The sequence below is a fragment of the Sorex araneus genome, chromosome 4 (assembly GCF_027595985.1).
Source record: "Sorex araneus isolate mSorAra2 chromosome 4, mSorAra2.pri, whole genome shotgun sequence".
NCBI lineage: Eukaryota > Metazoa > Chordata > Mammalia > Eulipotyphla > Soricidae > Sorex > Sorex araneus.
The window spans coordinates 27,678,445-27,698,988 of NC_073305.1; the positions used below are offsets into that span (position 1 = coordinate 27,678,445).

Genomic DNA, 20,544 nt, shown 5'->3' on the forward strand with positions numbered 1-20,544 from the left:
ATGTTTGCACTGGTTTTATGCCACATAAATTATTGTCTTAGGACCACATAAAAATTCTATACACACTGAAATTTGGCATGTGAATACTGAGAAGGATTTTAAAAATCATTTATTGATTCTCTCTTCAGAGACCTTTAATTTTGTGGATGGGTAAGGCCATGAACACAATTAAAAAGAATGTCAAAATATAGTAAGTTATTAAATGAAAATACTAAGTGTAAGGCAAGGAAAACAATTGATACTAATTTGGAGACTAAGAATTAGACAGAATTTGAGAAAAACCTTGAAATAGGTAGCATTCTCTGAACAAATTAAATTTCGGCATAATATTTATTTTTCTTTGTAAAGGATAAAATATAAGGATAAGTAAAATAAAAATTAATAAATTTAATCAAAGGATAAATAAAATCTAAGATAAAATATAATTTTCATATATTGGTGGAAAATGGATAAATGAATTATTTTGGGGGTGTATTTTCCTTTCTTTATAGGTTAACACTTGAATACTCCAAGTATTAAAACTATACATCTGTACAGTTTAAAGGGATATGCAGACAATGGAATAGAAGTACTATAACAATTTTCAAAGAATATTTAAACACATTTTCCATTTCTAAAAACTGTGACGTCATTTATCTAAAAACAATTGTATTATTTTTGATAATAATGTTTTCTCTAAAACTTATGGGCACATATTTAATAAATTATTTTATATTCTAAAGCATTTGTTGAGCAAATTCTAAAATAAAATTGGCAAAATTATCAGACTAGATGCATTTTAAAGTATTTTGTAATCTAGAGATTCTCTGATTCTTGTATATAGTAGAGATATAGTAATATATATATATATACTTAATTGGGTTCAGAAGATGGCTTAGTGTCTTAAACCACTGACCCTACAGAGCGTATGGCTCAGATTCAACCCTTGGTGCAGTTAGTATGAACTGACAAGTCCACATTCGTGATCTCTTAGCAAGAAGGGTGCAGGCCCACAGCTTAGTCTATATTCATCAAGGAACAATGATCTATGAAATCAGTTACTGGGGGGAAAAACCCTAAACATTTAGTAATAAGTGTTTTATTCAAAAGTTGTAACTCTTGCATGTTTACTGTGCTAGAAAAATGCATCTATTATTTTATTTAATGCTTATGGTGTGTGTATAGTTACCTTCATTTTACAGATGAAGAGAATAAGGCACGGAAAGTGCAAGGAGTTTACAACACAGAGTTTACAATATTGCTTCCCCACCTAGATCTCCAATGTGAATTGTGAATTATTGACAGAAATATTAAGATCAGTTGGTTAGTAAGCATATCAAAATTCAGTGGGAACATTGAGGACAGAGACTGGGATATTTCACATAGCCAATCATTTCACATAGCCAAAAATTACAACTTTGTATAAAGCAAAGTTGTGACAGTTTCCTATCTATTTTTGCGTATGTTGCCCTCTACATCTAATTAGCTCTACACTGTTTTATTCTATTCTTTCTTATTCTATTCTTATTCTTTCTTAGGTACAATTTTGCATGCCCTGTAATCTATTTTATTCTTTTCCAGACACATTTTTGTGTTTATATTCTAAGACCTAAGCTGTTTTGCCTGACTTTAGGTTGGATTTTTGTGAGGGAGAAGACCTATCACAGTGTTCTTAACTTCTTATAACTTTTTAAGACTAAGAAAAATAATTTTATTTTAGTGAATAAGGAATCTGATTTTTTTATTATCAACACAAAATTCCCACAATGAGATGCCAAACTTGAATATTTGATTAGATTTAGACAGCTCACTGGCTCAGTCAATTATGTTAAAGTAATTATACATAAAATAATTATATGTTCAAAATAAATCTTTGTGTGTGTGTGTTTCTGCAGCCAGGAAATTGTAAGAATAAAAAGAAATGGTACAAAAGTGCACTACAAGAAGCATACCTTCTGTATGGATTTTCTTCTGAGCAAAGATTGGAAATGTGCTATCGATCCAAAAAAGGTATAAGAGATTTTTACTATTTACCACTTTGGTGTAAAGATTTATTCAAACACATGCTTTCAAAAGTATGTCTGCAACATAAAAATCCCTCTTAGGGAAATAGTATATCTTTGTTAACTAAACAATAACTTTATTGTGGGTTAGAAGTCTGTATTTTGTCATCTGAAACTATTTCCAGTAATAACATATATGCTATGTTTAAATGAAGAGATTTTATTTAGTACTCTGTCATCTTCTTTGCTTGTAGACTATCTATATACGTTTGCTTGTGTATTTCAAATTGTTTTCAAATTTAGAAGCCATGGCTTTAAATTATCCTGTGGTAAACTTCTCACTGTGGAATGCTATATTATTTCAGAATGGAGGAGTTAAAATTTTTTTCTTCTACATAAATTCAAGTCATGAATAAAAAATAATTTTCAGCAGTTTACAATAGGTAATTTTTTTCTTTCTTTATTTTTTGTGCCACTCCCTCTGTGTTCACGGATTACTTGTGGCTCTATCTATGCCCAGGGCTCACTCCTGGTGGGGCCCATATAGTGTGCAAGGCAGATGCCCTACCCGTTCTATGATTTTTTTCCAGATTATATTTTCAATGAAAGTTATCTTGAATCTTAAACATTATGGTTTATAGTTTTCAAACTAAAGGCAGCACTCATGTTTTACTTTTAGCTTTGTGCTCAAGAATCACTCCTGGTGAGGCTTGGGAAATCATAGAGGATGCTGAGGAGCAAATCTGAGTTGGCAAAGATTGAAAATCTGTTGCTAATCAAAGAGGGTTTATGGAACTCCCTACCTGCTGTACTGTCTCTCCAGCTCCAAACTAATTTAACATAATGATAACAATAATAGTCTTAACACATTTTCATTTCATTTTTAAAATTTTCTATTATTTTCCACATAAATAATGTTTAGTCAAAGAAAGCTGATTCCAAAAAGCACAAGCTACTATTTTATGACATTCACAATCTGGCATGATAAATCTCTGGTTAGAAGTCAGAACATCCAGTTGGTGGAAACAACGTGAGTAGAACACAGGAAATTTCCAAACTGTTAGCATCATTCTGTTTTCCTGATTGGAGTTAAATGGACATATTTAGCCTATGTTCATTCATTGAGCAGTGTTGCTCTGTATGCTTTTCTGCATAACTGTCAGACTTGAATAAAACCTTAACTAAAATTTTTGGAGATGTCCATGATGTCCATAGTATTTAGAGTTATTCAATGCTAAGTGAAAACAAAGAAAAATAAAACCCTCTTACTATTTTAAGCAACAGAATTTTTCTTCTTTTTTCTTTTTTTGGATCACACCTGGCAGTGCACAGAGGTTACTTTTGGTTTTGCACTCAGGAATTACCCTTGGCAGTGCTAAGGGGGGCCGTATGGGATGCTGGGAATCGAACCCGGGTCGGCCGCATGCAAGGCAAAAAAAGCCCTACCCACTGTGCTATTGCTCCAGCCCAGCAGCAGAAATTCTCTTCATGAAAATCAATGTAATATAATAAAAGACAGGTCACAGATGATCAGTTTTGAGCTTTTTAATTAAAAATTTATTTCTTACTATCTCCTTCCCCTTTTTTTATTGAACCACCATGAGAAATATAGTTACAAAGTTGTTCATGATTGGGCTTCAGTCATATGATGTTCCAACACTCATATAATACTTTTTAAATCTGAAAGTATAAATATCACTTAATGATGTTCATAAGCAATTGTCTTTTAATTTTTTTCTGCTGCTAATAATAATTTTCCTTAAAATTTTAATTTTAGTAGAGCACCTTGAATTACAAAGTTATTCACAGTTAAGTTTTTGACATACAATGTTCCATCACCAATTCCGCCACCAGTGTCATCTTCTCTCCACTAATGTTCCCAGATTCCCTCTCCTATCCACCCACGCTAGCCCCAGCCTGCCGTCTTGACTGGTACCATTTAAATTTATCTATTAAAAATTTGGGTTTCACAATTTCAGTGTTGTTAATTGTGTGGTTTGGATATTTAGCTCTATCATTGCTTATATTTTATGAAACTCCTTTTTACTTTATTGTTTTATGTTCTAAAATGAATTGCTTTATGGGGGAGTTGGCCACTGGAACTTATTGAATTTTATAAACAACTGTTACTTGTCTCTTTTGGAAAAGTTCTACTCACATGCATAGGAGCATATGTATGAATACTAGTTCAGTCTTCTCAGTTCGAATTTTAAAACAAGTAACTAAATTTGAAAAGAATTGGAGTTAAGGCATTCTACAGTTTAGTGAGACCAGGAAAAGATGCATTTATTACCACAAAGTGATTTTTATTTCTTGTGCTGAGAATATAATATCTTTCTCCTTTTACTAGCAATAAATGCTGAACTCACTCTATTGTTACAAATACAATTTTATGCTTTGGAGGAATATTTGCATTGTATCTTTCTTATATAACCAAAATAAACTTTGAAATACATTTTATAAATATTATTACTTTGAAATGATACAATAATCTGCCTTCAATTTATTTTTATTTTTCCCTTGCTTCAGATCTCAGACAGTGGACCCTTAAGGACCACCTTGGTGTGTATTTAAACTGGGGTTTGATCTTGTGGCATTGTACTTGTCAACCAAACATTTTATGCCATTGAGTCATTTTCTAGGTCCCCACTAATTTCCTTTCTGAGATAACACTACATCAATTTGCGTTAGCCCTAGATTTCCTCTCTCAGTAAGTTATAGGAACTATATTTTTGCCATTGTTATCTAGGCAAGGCTATTTGTTTATGGACCTTTGGCGTTTTTTTTTTCCACAGCAGACTAGAAATGGACTATTTCTGATAGGTTTGGTAGTAACAGACCATTTACATGCAGTATGTCTGGTGGGTTTTGTATGTAAAATTTTCTGTAATTCAACCTGAGTATAGAGAGCCAAATATAGAATGGCCTTTTTTTTAAAAAAAAATCCCTAGATTGTATTCAGAACAGAGACACAAGGACAAATATCCTGTTCATTCTCAGCTGTAAGAGACTCACTTTGTACTCACTCTTCACATATGACAATAGATAATTTGATCATTGTCTCTGTTTAGCTTCAAGTGTGATTTTGTTTATGTATTTATTTCATTTTATCCAAAATAGTTTTAAGTGATAATTAGTAATTATCCATATATTTTATAAGAGATTAGTACTTCCAAGTACATTGACATCGTCCTAGCAATTTTGAAGATTTCTACACCCCGAAATTTATTCTTTCTACCTAGAATCTATAATTTTTAGTTTAAATTCTTGGTATACTGAAAAATTGGCACACTTTTATGTTTGATACAACTCTTTGATTGTTTAAGGTTACAGGTCCATTTATTGTCCATAAATATAGATAGAACTAGCTATTTTGTAACAAATTTCAAAGTTCTATCCACATAATTTGGTTACCCTTTTCCTATACTTTTATTTCAAATAAGTGCAATTTTTTGTTGAAGTTAGAAAATATTTTTCATGGAACATTTGTTTTAATTGTATATATATATATATATATATTTGGTTTTTTGGGTCACACCTGACGATGCTCAGGGGTTACTTTTGGCTCTGTACTCAGTTATTACAACTGGCGATGCTTGGTGAACCAAATGGGATGCTGGGAATTTAACTCAGACTGGCTGCCTGGAAGGCAAATGCCCTACCCACTATACTATCACTCCGGCTCCTATAATAGGTTTTTTTTTTTTTTTTTTATGAATGGGATGCACTGTAGCACTGTTTTCCCATTCATCGATTTGCTCGAGCAGGCACCAGTAACATCAACATTGTGAGACTTGTTACTTTTTTGGCATATCGAATACGCCACAGGAGCTTGCCAGGCTCTGCTGTGCGGGCAGGATACTCTCTGTAGCTTGCCGGGCTCTCCAAGAGAGACAGAGGAATCAAACCCGGGTCGGCCATGTGCAAGGCAAACGCCCTGCCCGCTACTATGCTATCGCTCCAGCCCAATAAATGGGATATTACTCTATAACCTGCCATTTTAGGATTTCTTATTATTTATATGATTCTACTTTAAAATTTTGTATTATATTTTCTAGTGGCTTTAATAAAGTTTGCAATATTCAATTATTTATATTTATATTCATTTATGTTATTCAGTTCCACTTTCAGATAACACTGTACTATGTCATGATACATGTATCTTACAATAATATTTTTCCTAATTTCTCCCTTGTTCAATTAATATCATTTATCATTTGTTCTATTTATATGTAAGTATATAGTTTTATGAACTGGAGCATTAGCACAACGGGTAGGGCATTTGCCTTGCACGCGAGAGCCAACAAGCTACCAAGAGTATACTCGCATGGCAGAGCCTGGCAAGCTATTTGTGGTATATTCGATATGCCAAAAACAGTAACAACAAGTCTCACAATGGAGACATTACTGGTGCCTGCTCGAGCAAATCGATGAACAATGGGATTACAGTGCTACAGTGCTATATATCTTTATGTACTCCGTTGAATTTATCCTTACTATTATTTTGAACAAAATAATTTGTTATATTAGAAATATATTAGAAATAAGAAAAGGTTTTGTTTCACCTTCACATAATCAGTCTTTAATGCTCTTGATTAGTTTCTGGCCTATATGATTTTCCTTCAATATTTCTTGTAAGGTAGTTCTACTGGAAATAAACTCCCTCACTTTTTAAATCTGAAAAAGTATATATTCTTCTGCTTTGACAGATACTTTCATAGGATGACAAATTCATGGGTAAAAACAATAAATGGATGCATTATTTTTATCAATCCTTCAAATATTTTACTCTGCACTTATCCTTACACAGTTTCTGAGGGGAATTTGGATGAGCTTATTTCCTTCTTTGTGTTTATGTTTGGGCCACACCCAGCAATGCTCAGGGTTTACTTCTCTCTCTATGCTCAGGTATCACTCCTAACATAACTGGGAGACCAAGTTGGCTATGTGCAAGGCAAGCACACTACCCACTGTACTATTACTCAAGCCCCTGCATGAAATTCTTCTCTGTACTTAGTAGTAAGGTGTTTTCCCTGTCTGGATTCTTTAAAGGTATTTCTTTTTTTACTTTCTTCAATTCAAGTAATATATATATATATAATATACATATATGTGTGTGTGTATATATATGTGTATAATATATACACACACATATATATATATATAATATATATATAGAGAGAGAGCGTTCGAGACATAGGTTTGTTTGTTTATTTGTTTTTCATGGAGGGGGGCCATCCCTGATGGTACTCAGGATAATATAGGGCTGGGGAGATTGGCTTTGGAACTGGTGCATACAAAGCATCCACTCTAGCCCATTGAACCATGTTCCTGGCCCTCAATGTAGGTTTTGTTGTTATTGTTGTTGTTTTTATAAATATTGATCCTGCTTATTCTCTGAGCTTCTTGGATTAGTGTGTCTTAATGTCTGACATTAATTTGAATGCCTCCCATTTCCCACTGTTGCTTTAAATATATCTTCTGTTCCTTTCTTCTCTTTCTAGTATTGTGTGTATATATACATATATATGTATATATACACATATATATGTTACTCTTTTGTGATTGCCTCTTATATCTGATAATTCAGTGACATGTTACATTTTCCAGACTTTTTAAAAATTCTTAAAAGTGTTAGAAATTTCTGTTGTTCTATCTACAAGCTTGATTTTTTTTTAATTCAATCAATGAGATACTCAGTTACAAAACTTTCATGATCCAGTTTCAGCCATACAATGTTTCAACACCCATCTCCCCACCAGTGCATATTTTACAGTGCACATTTTCCACCACCAATGATCCCAGTATACCTCTTACCAACCCCCCTTCCCCCAACCTGCCTTTATGGCCCTCCTCCTCCTCCTCTTCCTCCTCCTCCTCCTCCTTCTTCTTCTCCTCCTCTTCCTTCTCCTCATCTCTCTCTCTCTCTCTCTCTCCTTTTGGGCATTATGCTTTGCAATACAGATACTGAGAGGCCATCATGTTCGATCTTTTACCCACTTTCAGCATGTATCTCCCATCTAGATCAATCCCTTCCAATTGTCATTGTCATAGTGGTCCCTTCTCTATCCCAAGCACTTGACGACTTCCAACCATGGGTCAATCCTCCTGGTATTTGTTTCTACTGGGTGTTAATATCATACTGTTTTTTCATATCCCATAAATGAGTGCACTCATTCTTTGTCTGTCTCTCTCCTGACACATTTCACTCAGCATGATACTCTCCATGTTTATCCATGTTTATCCAAATATTTTCTAATATTTGTATGTTATTCACTGTGTAGCTGAACCACAGTTCCATTAACCAGTTTATTCTCAGTACTTGGGTTGTTTCCATATTCTGGTTCTGTGAACAGTGCTGCAGTGAACATACAAGTGCAGGTGTCATTTTTGCTTTCTGTTTTTGCACCCCCGGGATATGTTCCCAGAAGTGGTATTCAGATTTAATTCAGTCCCTATAAGGATACCATGACATTTTTCAAAGAAATAGACAAAACACTCCTGAAATTCATATGGAACAATGAAACTCCATGAATGGCTAAAGCAATCCTTAGGGTAAAGAAAACTAGAGGCATCACCTTCTTCAATGTCAATGTCAAGATCTACTACAAAGTAATAGTAATTAACACAGCATGGTATTCAAATAGAGAAAGACCCATAGGCCATAGACCCATAAACTTCACAGCTACAAGCAAAAATATAAATAAATAAATAGATAAATAAATAAATAAATAAACTCAGATCTCTAGTGTCAGGCACAAAAGTCAGATCAAAATGTATTAAAGACCTCAATATCAGACCTGAGTCCATATGGTACATTGAAAAATAGGTGGAACCCTTCATAGCATTGACGCTAAAGACATCTATAAAGATGAAATGCCACTGAACAAGCAAGTGGAAGCAGAGAGAAACAAATGGAACTACATTAAGCTAAGAAGCTTCTGCACTTCAAAAGAAACAGTGACCAAGATACAAAGACAACCCACAGAATGGGAAAAGTTATTCACCCAATACTCATATGATAAGATATACAAGACATTGGTAGAATTTTATGAGAAAAAAAATCCAACCCCTTCAAAAAAATGGGGAGAACAAATAAACAGAAACTTCCTCAAAAAAAGAAATACAAATGGCCAAAAGGCACATGAAAAAATGCTCTACATAGCTAATCATCAGGGAATTGCAAATTAAAACAACAATATGATATCATTTTATACCACAGAGTCTCGTAGACATCGAAAGATAACAGCTAGCACTGGCATGGATGTGGGGAGAAAGAGACTCTCATTCATTGTTGGTGGGAATGCCAACTGGTCCAGCCTTTTGGGGAAACAATATGGGCACTACTCAAAAATCTAAAAGTTGCGCTTCTATATTATCCAGCAGTACCACTTCTGGAAGCCTGTGACTGGTCAGCTAATGAGCCCATCAAAGTCATTTTTCGTTGCTGTTGAAGTACTTTTTAAAATCTCTAGCATTTATATTTCATTCATTTTCAGAATTTCCCTATCTGCTTATATTATCCATAGTTTGCATATTGTCTACTTACAGCATTTGAGACTATAATATGTTAAATATAGTTCTGTTAACTTTAGATAATTCCAGCATCTGTCATATATAGGTTTGCTTCTGATGTTTGAACTGTCTATTCTAATTTTTTTTCTTTTGGCATAATTTGTACTTTTGTTTTGTAGAAAGGTAAACAGGATTATGAGGTAAAAGGAAGTGTGGTGAGTAGATCTTTATTAGTATAGTGGCAATGATTGTGAGGTTCTGGGGAAACATTCTGTCATCCTTGACTAGGTTTTATTCCTGGACTTTGAACTTCACTGTTAATTCTGTTTTTTTTCCCCCAACCAATTTATATTGTACATGATTACTGAGGTTTTCTTTCCTGCAGGAAAGTCCAGGACAAGCTGGATTAGGTCTTTTTCTTTCCCCACATTAGGCATACTCTGAAATGATACAAATATTAGGCTCAAATAAAGTGTTTTCTCTTTAGAGTAGGTCTTATTAACTGATTGATCTGATATATTTCAAAATGCTGACCTTTATCCTTCTTACTACTGGAAGCACATGGGATTTTTCTTCAATCTTCTCTGTGGGAATGAACACTGGAGATGTTTAAGATACTCATAAAAGTATATCTTTCTCCCCCATGACTGGGACCCCTAGAGTTGTTTTATCTGAAGACTTGTTCATACTTAGAATCCAGAAATTCATTAATCACAGTTCATGGTTTTCTACCTTGGCAATGGTTCTATGGAGAATTCTGCTTACTGAAGAATCACTTACTTGTGATTCTTTGTACTTGTCAGTTTGTCTCTCAAATATGAGCCAGTGGTCTGTACTGTGACCTTTTCTTCTCTGAGGAATCTAAAGAAAAGTTATTGATTTTCCTTTTTTTATTTTATTTTTTTTGCTGTTAAGATGGAATGGTGAATTCTAAGCTGCTTATATAGCAGATCAGAAACTACATATTCTCTTTCTTTTGGGGAGGTGTATGGGGTAGGAGGTTGAGCCACACCTGTTTATGTTCAGGGATTACTCCTGATTCTGTGCTCAGTGAGCATTACTAGCAATGGTCATCGGGTTATATGTGGTGCCAGGGATTTAATCAGGGCTGACCACTTCCAAGGCAAGCACCTTAACCACTGTGATACTTTTTTGGTGCCAGTGCTTTAAACTTTTAAAGAAAATGCTATCAGCTGTCACCTTTATGAATTCACATACTGACTTCTGAGATCATCGAAAGTCAAGAATTTTAAAGTAAATTATTTTAAAAAATAGGTCCTTGATTTTTCGTAATATTTATGCTTCTCTAATATGGCTATAAATTTTTAAATGTAACATATGTTATGAAGAATAACCATCTGTACCATGTGGAACATTCTCCGTTTTATCTTTTTTGTACCTTAAAGATATGATGTTATTAACCTGTGGAAGTAACTGCTCTTTGATTTGTATCTAAGGGTCCCTACATGAAGAGATTTTTAAAAGGAGGATATTGAGCCTTTCTAGAATATTCAGTTCTCAAAAAGTGCTAATTGTTGCCAAAGTTAAAAACCTATTGTTGATTAATGGGGAAATCACTAGTGATTAAAATTTAATTATTATAATTTACCTTTGAAATTAAAAAATCATAGTAGTTCAGATACCCTTCCACCAAAAACTGCCATTTCATTGAAAGATAATTTCATGACTTTTGGGGTATTTGTGGGGACACACCTTTTGGTGTTCAGGATTTACTCCTGGTTCTTTGATCCCGGATCAATTCTGATGGTTTTCCGAGGACCATATAGGGTACAAGGTATTAAATCCAGTCAGCTGTATGCAAGGCTAGCTGCCTACCTGCTGTAATCCAGTTCTGCAACCTTGAACCTGTGAAAATTTTTGAACAAAGGCAAAATATTTAACTTTACCTCACTTCAACTCCCTTAGCTGTAAAGTGAGAATGGACAATATTGATTATCCTGATAAAAATATCAGAAGGATTAAATAAAATAATATCTGAAAAAATTTTAACCCATGTCCAGCACATAGTAAATGTACAAGTAGAGGTAGTTGGAATTTGATTTCAGATACTATATATAGCTGAGGATGGTATACAGCTGAGGACCAGAGTGATAGCACAGTGGGTAGGACGTTTGCCTTGCACGCAGCCAACCCTGGTTTGATTCCTCCATCTCTCTCGGAGAGCCTGTCAAGTTACTGAGAGTATCCTGGCCACATGGCAGAGCCTGGCAAGCTACTCGTGGTGTGTTCTCTATGCCAAAAACAGTAACAACAAGTCTCACAATGGAGATGTTACTGGTGCATGCTTGAGTAGATCGATGAACAATGGGATTACAGTGCTACAGAGCTACAGTATATAGCTGAATATACAACTGACTAGAACAGTCAGGTGTCAATGACTTAGTGACAGCATAGGGGATGGTAATCACAACAGGCTATGCTATGTAGCATGGGTGTGTTGTAGACTAAACCATGTAGGTCTGTAGAGTTGCATTCTATGATTCTTGAACAATTACTAAATTTTATAGTAAAGCATTTCTAAGATATAATCACTACCATTAATAGATGTATTATTGGGCTGGAGAGTTAATACAGTGGGTAAGGTGCTTGCTTTGTATGTGGTCAACCCTGGTTTGGTCTCCGGCACCCCATATGGTTCCCTGAACTGCACACCATCAGAAGTGACTACTGAGTGCAGAGCAGGAGTAAGCCTTGAGCATCTCCAGGTATAGTCCCCGTATCCCCCACCCCCCCAAAAGAAGAGATGTATTACTTTAATCAGCTCAACATTAATCTAACCATATTTAGAAATGAAATTTGTTAAATATGTGTACAAATTCCTGGTATTGTTATCTTCAGATCACTGTATCACTTTATCACTATAATCCCGTTGCTCATCAATTTGCTCGAGCGGGCACCAGTAATGTCTCCATTGTGAGACTTGTTGTTACTGTTTTTGGCATATCAGATATGGTACGGGTAGCGTACCAGGCTCTGCCATGTGGTCAGGATACTCTTGGTAGCTTGCTGGGCTCTCCAAGAGGGGCCAAGCAATCGAACCCAGGTCGGCCGCATGCAAGGCGACTGCCCTACCCACTGTGCTATCGCTCCAGCCCCAGGTCACTTATTTTGATAAAAAATGTTAATAAACGCAGCTTCCAAGAGTTGGTTAGAAAATAGTGATACTGAAAATACACATCAATATAGAAATGTAAGAAACGTATTGTATAAATTTGTATTTAATAGGCTCACAGATTTTTTTTAATCTTTATACTTTATTGCCTTACAGATAAATCCACTGTGTATGCTAAAGTTGCTGTGGTATCCACAAAAAAGGTAAGATCATATTTTATTGCATAAAACATACAGACTAAATTTTTTTATGAAAGAGATGAGGTCTTATTTTTTTTAATTTATTTATTTTTATTGAATCACCATGTGGAAAGTTACAAAGCTTTCAGTCTTAAGTCTCAGTTACACAATGCTCAAACACCCATCCCTTCTCCAGTGCACATATTCCACCACCAATTTGATCAGATTAATACAAATTTTAATGGACTATAGTAGAGAGATATCGCTACTATGGTGGCAGGTGTAGTGTGGTAATGTATTTTAAAGAGGTATGAAATTGTAGCACTAAAGGATAGTCACGTTAACCAAAAATTCTTAAAAAATTATTTTTAAATAAAAACTATTGTTTTATTTGGAGGCGGTGGTGATGGTGGTGGGCCACTCCTACTCCTATCTCTACACTCAGGGATCATTTCTGGCATGGCTTGGGAGACTATGAGATGTCAGGGATCAAACGCTGGTCATCCACATACAAGGCAAGCACCCTACCCACTGTACTATTGCTTTGGCCCAAAAACAAACATTTATAAATGACATATAATTACTTTTTTTTCTAAATTCCAGGTGAGTATATGTTTCCTTTTTCGTGGTGACTCTAGAAATTTATCATGATTTCTTACATTTACAACATTATCATGGGCTGGAGCGATAGCACAGCGGTTTGATTCCTCCGCCCCTCTCGGAGAGCCCGGCAAGCTACCGAGAGTATCGAGCCCACTCGGCAGAGCCTGGCAAGCTACCCGTGTGTATTGGATATGCCAAAAATAGTAACAATAAGTCTCTCAATGAGAGGCATTGCTAGTGCCCACTCGAACAAATCTATGAGCAATGGGATGACAGTGACAGTGACAGTGACAGCATTATCACAAGTTAGATTGATAGTATTTTAAGTTAACAAATAAGCAAATTGTATTAATCTACATTTTATTCCATGGTATATATACCTATATACTGCTTTATTGGGGAGAAGACCTCCCAAGTCCTCTTTAGAAGATTCAGGGTCCCTCCTAGCAATTCTTGGCCTCTGGGCTGGTGGTTCAATGTGAGGTCCTAAGGATGCAGCGTATCAAGAGCTTTGTGGGGTCAGAGATTATCCAGAGTCATCTTGATAGTGCTCAAGGGCCTGAGGGCCACACCTGATGGTTCTATAGGGGAACTTCATAGCTGTATCCATTAATGCTCAGGGTACCATATCTGTGGATAATAGAATTAGGGTTAGCCATTGGCGAAGCATGTACTATTAACCTCAGTACTATTTCTGCAGCCACTAAAATATTTATTTTTATAGCATGTTGGTATAATATGTGCAAGTCAATGAAAAATTTAATTATTAAAATTATTAAAATTCATGATTTAATATGTGCTTTAGCTTAAAATTGGGAGCAACTCAGTATTTGAATTTATTTTCTAAATTGAGTCTTTTTTCCAGAAGTTTGCAAAGTTTGTGTCCTTTAAGAATTTAAAATTTTAGTATATCATTCTATATATTGCCTGAAGAGAGATATTCAGACTCTACTTAATTAATTACAAAGCTGTGATTGGTATAGGATGAATCCTGGCTTCTTCCCAAGTGATATATTCTTAATACGACATTACTGAAAAACATAGTCAGTGCTTTAAAAAGTCCTTAATATATTGATGACATAAGAAAAAAAAGAAGTGCAATTAAAAGATGCACTTATCCCATCTGTATTCCGTTTCAATTCATGAGGTTGGCACCAGGGTAGACCTGGAGAAGATTGAGTGTACTCCTTTAGGAGCAGAAAATAATGTGGGCATCAGCCTATGGCAAGCAAGCAATGAGAGGAACAACTGAATGGATGTTATTCTGAATATCTACATTTAGGAGTACTTCTAAAATCAAATTTTATTTAGTCTTTATTGGCTAAGTAATGTCTGTTGTACTCTGCTGAGAGAAATTTACGAGATTGCCCTTTAAGGACATGGTGGCCACTTAATACCTGCATTGCAAACCACAACACCTTAAAGAAGAGAGTAAAAGGGAATGCATCTGCCACAGAGGCAGAGAAGGGAGGGAGGGGGTTGGGGGGAGGAATACTGGGAACAATGGTGGTGGAGAATGCGCACTGGTGGAGGAATGGCTACTCGATCATTGTATGAGTGAAACGTAAGCATGAAAGTTTGCAAGTCTGTAACTGTATCTCACTGTGATTCATTAAAAAAAATAATAAAGGAAATAAGGCTTGTCTATATGTGATAATTTGGACAGGATAAATATGTGAAGAGGGTTTTGATGTAGATAAAAATTTTTCTTTCAAGCCCTGCTAAAGGAAGTTTAAAATAAAACAAAAGGGTGTAGGGAGAAAGGAACCTTCCTACACTGCTGGTGGGAATGTCGACTGGTTCAGCCCATTTGGAAAACAATATGGTCGATTCTCAAAAAATTAGAAATTGAGCTTCCATTTGACCCAGCAATACCACTCCTGGGAATATACCCCGGAGAAGCAAAAAAGTATAGTCAAAATGACATCTGCACCTGTATGTTTATCACAGCACAGTTTACAATAGCCAGAATCTGGGAAAAAACCGAATGCCCGAGAACAGATGACTGGCTAAAAAAACTTTAGTACATCTACACAATGGGATACTATGCAGCTGTTAGAATGCATGAAGTCATGAAATTTGCATATAAGTGGATCAACATGGAAAGTATCATGTTGAGTGAAATGAGTCAGAAAGAAAGAGACAGACAGAAAGATTGCACTCATATGTGGAATATAAAGTAGCAGAGAGGTACAAGCTAGCAATGATGCAACCTCTGGCAGAAAGCCCTTTGGACTTAATCACTAAAATACTAAAATACAGAAATCTAGAACCTCACGGCCACTACTGTGGCCACACGACCTCATATCTCTTCATTCAAAGCAATGGAAAACAAATTATCAAATGCTTCCTATCCAGCAGGTCCCACACTGGGGGGGAACTCCAAACAATAATAGTGCAGTTTTTTGTTTGTATGTAATCATAGTAAAGAGAAAGTAAAGTGAAATTCATCAACTACACAGGCGGGCTAGGGGGCTGGGGGGCGGAGGGCTGGGGGGGAGGTTTACTGTGGTTCTTGGTGGTGGAATATATGCACTGGTGAAGGGATGGGTGTTCGAGCATTATGTAACTGAGACTTGAGCCTGAAAACCTTGTAACTTTCAACATTGTGATTCAATAAAAAAAATTTAAGGAAAAAAAATAAAACAAAAAATTGTAAAGATAATTATAACTAGCATTTCTATGTATTATTTTATTTTTACCCAGGATTCTTAGTGAAGGCAGTACAATTTCTACAGCAGCATTTTTCAAACAGCAGTCCATAGACCTAACTGTAACACATAGACATACTTGTAATAGAGTGTAACATAGACTCTAATGGACACTAATAAACACATGTAATAGATAGTACTGTTATGTGACAAATATAACTCTAACATTCACTGTGAGACACATAAGTGATTGTTTTGTTGCTTTCTGTAAGTGCAAATGATTCGAGTCACCATGTAGAAAATCATGTAGTAATTTGACAGAAATTTTTGTCTGTTGAATGTAGTAATGAAATGAAATTCGAGTTTATTATGACTTTGTCTTTTATCTCATTTTTTGCCTACCAGCTTAGACTAATAGAGATGATTTACTATATTTATGGCATGTAATAACAGATATATCACAGTATTAGTCAACTGCGTGTATGATGATGAATGTGTTGGTATTTTCAGATGCTATTTTAGTTTAGTACTATTACAAGCAGTTTTATGGAGGAAAGGTCTCTCAAGTGGTGTTCTGGAAGTCCGGAGGCCCCTTCAGCTGATTATCTGTCTGAACCCAGGAATATGGGCCCTTCGATGTTGGCAATTACCAAGGCCATTCCTGCAGAACTGTTATTTCCTGCAAAAAGAGTTGTACCTTATGATGCCTGGATGAATCAGAACTGGCTGAGGTCAGGAACTAAGCACCTTAGTTCTTGTACTGTCTCTCTGACCCTACAAGCAACATTTTTAATAAATATCATTAAATCCTGGAGCTGTTATTTCTGTAGGATACACTTCTTGAAGTGGGATTTCTAGATTCAAGCTAACCAGGGTACTACATGCATTTCCTGAATCATGAGTGAGTTGTTGAAGGCATATGTTTGGCCTATCCTGGTTGTATTGGCTCTTGCCTCTCAGAACAAAGATTTAAGAGTATTGCCTCTTGGGCACTATTCTTAAATGCCTGTTAGAGGTAGGTTTCTGGCTAAATGTGAGAGTTCTACCTGAAGGTCTCTGCCCCTCCTGTAGAACCCTCTGTCAGATCTTCAGCTATCCTCCCTGTTAAGGTACTGTGAGTAGTTTAGATGTACCTGCCGAAAGAGGAGCTCAAAGATGAACTCTAAGTCCATCAAACTAATTGACTCTATTTGACATAAACAGAGTAAAAATCTAAATCAATGAGCAATAAAAATATAGAAAATAAATGAATGAAAAGAGTAGAGTACTGAGAAAACAGAACAGCAAAAACTAATTTATATTCTGAAAGCTATTTAAATGTTTGTGTGTGTTTGTGTGTATACATACAGCGAACAATATTTTGTAGTGGAGTGAACATAATCTTATGAATGATTTGATTTGACTTCAACAGCTAATTCTGTGACTTAGTTTTATGTGACCTTAGGCAAGTTAACACCTTTGCACCTCATTGAATTAATCACTATTTGGGGAACAATAATAATTACCTTGCATAGTGTTATAAAAGTTACTATGAAAAGCAATTATAATAGCATATAATTACTATATTTTAGCATGTGCTTGTTTAACAAATGCCAATTTCTCCCTGATTTCTCTCTAGAAAGATATAGGAAGAAATGAAGAAAATTTAGCTTTCCTAGCCCTTTAATAGCATCAGAATTAAAATTAGGTAAAGACATTTAAAAAATATTTTTTTTTAAATTTTAATAATGTAGGAGTACTACTATTTGTTCAGCTATTGATTAAGCTGATTGAATTGGGCATGAACTCCACATTACTTTTTTTTCCTTTCAAATTGTATCACCATGAGATAGAGTTATAAAGCTTTAATGTTTGAGATTCAACCCATACAATGATGAAACACCCATCCCTCCACCAGTGCACATTTTCCACCACCCATATCCCAGTCCTCACACTGCCTCTATGGCAGACAATTTCCCCAATACTCTATAATTTGGGCATTATGTTTTGCTCTCAATTTCCCACCACCATTCAAACCTACCTGCCAGGGGCAGAAGCTAGATAATTTATTTTCTATTGCTCATTTTGAATATCATAAGAACTCGCATGGCCATGATTGTAAATGTAAATTTTAGATTGTAAATGGTTGGGTTCCAGAGACATGTTTGTATGGCACTAATCCATTTTGGGATTCAGTTGAGAGTCTCTGGGCCTGGGCTGCTGGTATGCAAATATGGCACCTGGAGGCAAACTATGGGAGCAACAGCCAATCTGCTGGGTGGGCAGGAACCCGGGGAGGGGCAACCAGGGTCCTCTACCACCATGTGGCCTGGAGATTCAGTCCTGGAACCTGCATACCTGGGCCCTACTTGTGGAAACTCTGGGTTATGAGGATTCTATTCAGAGTAGGCGAGGAGACTGCACCTGCTCTATCTAGGGTGCCCCAGTGAAATTGGTCCAATATGGCACCTGGAGACGTCTCTGGCACTGTATCTTCAAGGACTCACTACTGTATCTCTGGACTAGTGCTGTTGGTGCACTAAGATGGTGCCTGGAGGCAAATTGTGGGCATGACAGCCAGTCTGCTGGGGGGCTGGGACCCGGGTAGGAACAGCCTGAGTCCTCTGCCACCATGCAGCCTGGAGATTCAGTCCTGGAACCTGCATACCTGGGCCTTGGTTATGGAAGCTCTTGGTCACCGGGATTCCATCTGGAGCAGGTGGGGAGAGCAGAACACACTCACTCCATCTGGGGTGCCTTGATGAAATTGGCTCGGAGACCCAAGTGGGACCTGGAGTGATCCCCAGCACCGTGCTGTCCCCCAGGACCCACTGCTATGTCCCTGGGCCAGGGATGCTGGTGCACTAAAATCCACATTACAAAATTTTCAGCAGATTATATCTTGGTGAGGTCCATCCTGAGACAGTGGAGTCAGGCTGGAGTTGGAAGCAAGTGGCTGCTGAGGGCTCTTCTTGGGGTGGCACAGGCCAACCTGCCCTCTTTTTATTTTGTATTTTGTTTTGCTTTTTGGGTCACACCCGGCGATGCACAGGGGTTACTCCTTGCTTGGCACTCAGGAATCACCCCTGGAGGTGCTCAGGAGACCATATGGGATGTTGGGAATCGAACTGGGTCAGCAAGGCAAACACCCGGCACGCTGTGCTATTTCTCCAGCCCCCAATCTGCCCTCTTCAAGTTTACTCTGGTCTGTCCAGCCATGCAGGGGTCTGAGCTTTTCTGTGGCTTTTGATCTCTTTCAAGATTTATCTAGGGGTCTCTGAAGCAAGACCGGCAGTAGAACTTACAGGGTGGCACTGGAGTTGGTTTGTAGGGGTGACTGCCAGTGCTTCATGTGTATTGGAAAATGGGGGGAGGTAGCCCACCCAACTCTGAGAAAGCCTGGAGATTTCAGTCACAAAACCCGCATACCAGAATTTTCAGCATCTTGGTGAGATCCGTCCTAATACGGTGGAGTAAGGCCTGGGATATGGCGGCAATTTTGGATTGTGGAAATTTTGGTATAATACATACCTATTCATATAACACATTTTTGGCTGTGGGAAAATTAAAGACATAAATATTTTGTAATTAACTTTGGAAAATAATGATAATGGCCTAAAATTCAGATATCAAAGCATCTATTTCTTTAAACTTATTTGTTATATTTTCAATATTAACATCTTTTCATTGTAAGCCATCAATTATAAGATAATCCTCTTCATAATGGTTTTCAAATGCACTGCCTGTAAAAGTTTTAGGGATGTATAACTGAGAACAATCACATAATTCATGAGAGTAACATTAAATTTATCTGAACACCAGGTTTAATTATTTGAACAAAACATATAGCAGACAATAATTACTACAACCACAACAGTTATACAGAGTTTGCTGTTATGCTGGAAACAATAAACCTTACATATAGTCAATACATAGTATAAGTATAACATTGTTTTGGTTGTGTCTCTACTCTTTGATATTATAAAATTATAGTTTTAATTTTATGCTTTGAAAAAATGTGATCATTATAATTCTATGAGTTTGACATGTCCTTAGTTTATGAATTATTGTTTACAGATTACAACTTAAAATGGTTTAGTCACATTTTGTGATCATTTTTTCATAAGCATCTATACTGTTTACAAATAGAGATACTTTGGGGACCGGAGCGATAGCACAGCGGGTAGGGCGTTTGCCTTGCACGCGGTCAACCCGGGTTCGATCCCCAGCATTCCATATGGTCCCCCAAGCACCGCCAGGAGTAATTTCTGAGTGCAAAGCCAGGAGTAACCCCTGAGCATCGCTGGGTGTGACCCAAAAAGAAAAAAAAAACAAATAGAGATACTTTGACACAGTTTATGGAAAAAGAACACTAATAAAAAACAAAATAATAAAAAAAACATGAGCTTTATAATTTCAATTTTCATTCACTGTAAAATTAACTTCTCATGAAATATAAGAGAAAAGATACTGCATACATGTAGATTACACAGATATTTTCA

At 36.3% G+C, this 20,544-nt stretch overlaps 1 protein-coding gene across 1 annotated transcript in view; it reads left to right on the forward strand.

The window, feature by feature from the left end:
* ZCWPW2 (zinc finger CW-type and PWWP domain containing 2) overlaps positions 1–20,544 on the forward strand; it is a 109,590-nt gene that overhangs the window by 58,368 nt on the left and 30,678 nt on the right. Inside the window, exons 5-6 of the mRNA XM_055135093.1 lie at positions 1,875–1,989; positions 12,787–12,833. Of these exons, the coding sequence (XP_054991068.1) occupies positions 1,875–1,989; positions 12,787–12,833 (162 nt within the window). The remainder of the gene's footprint in view (positions 1–1,874; positions 1,990–12,786; positions 12,834–20,544) is intronic.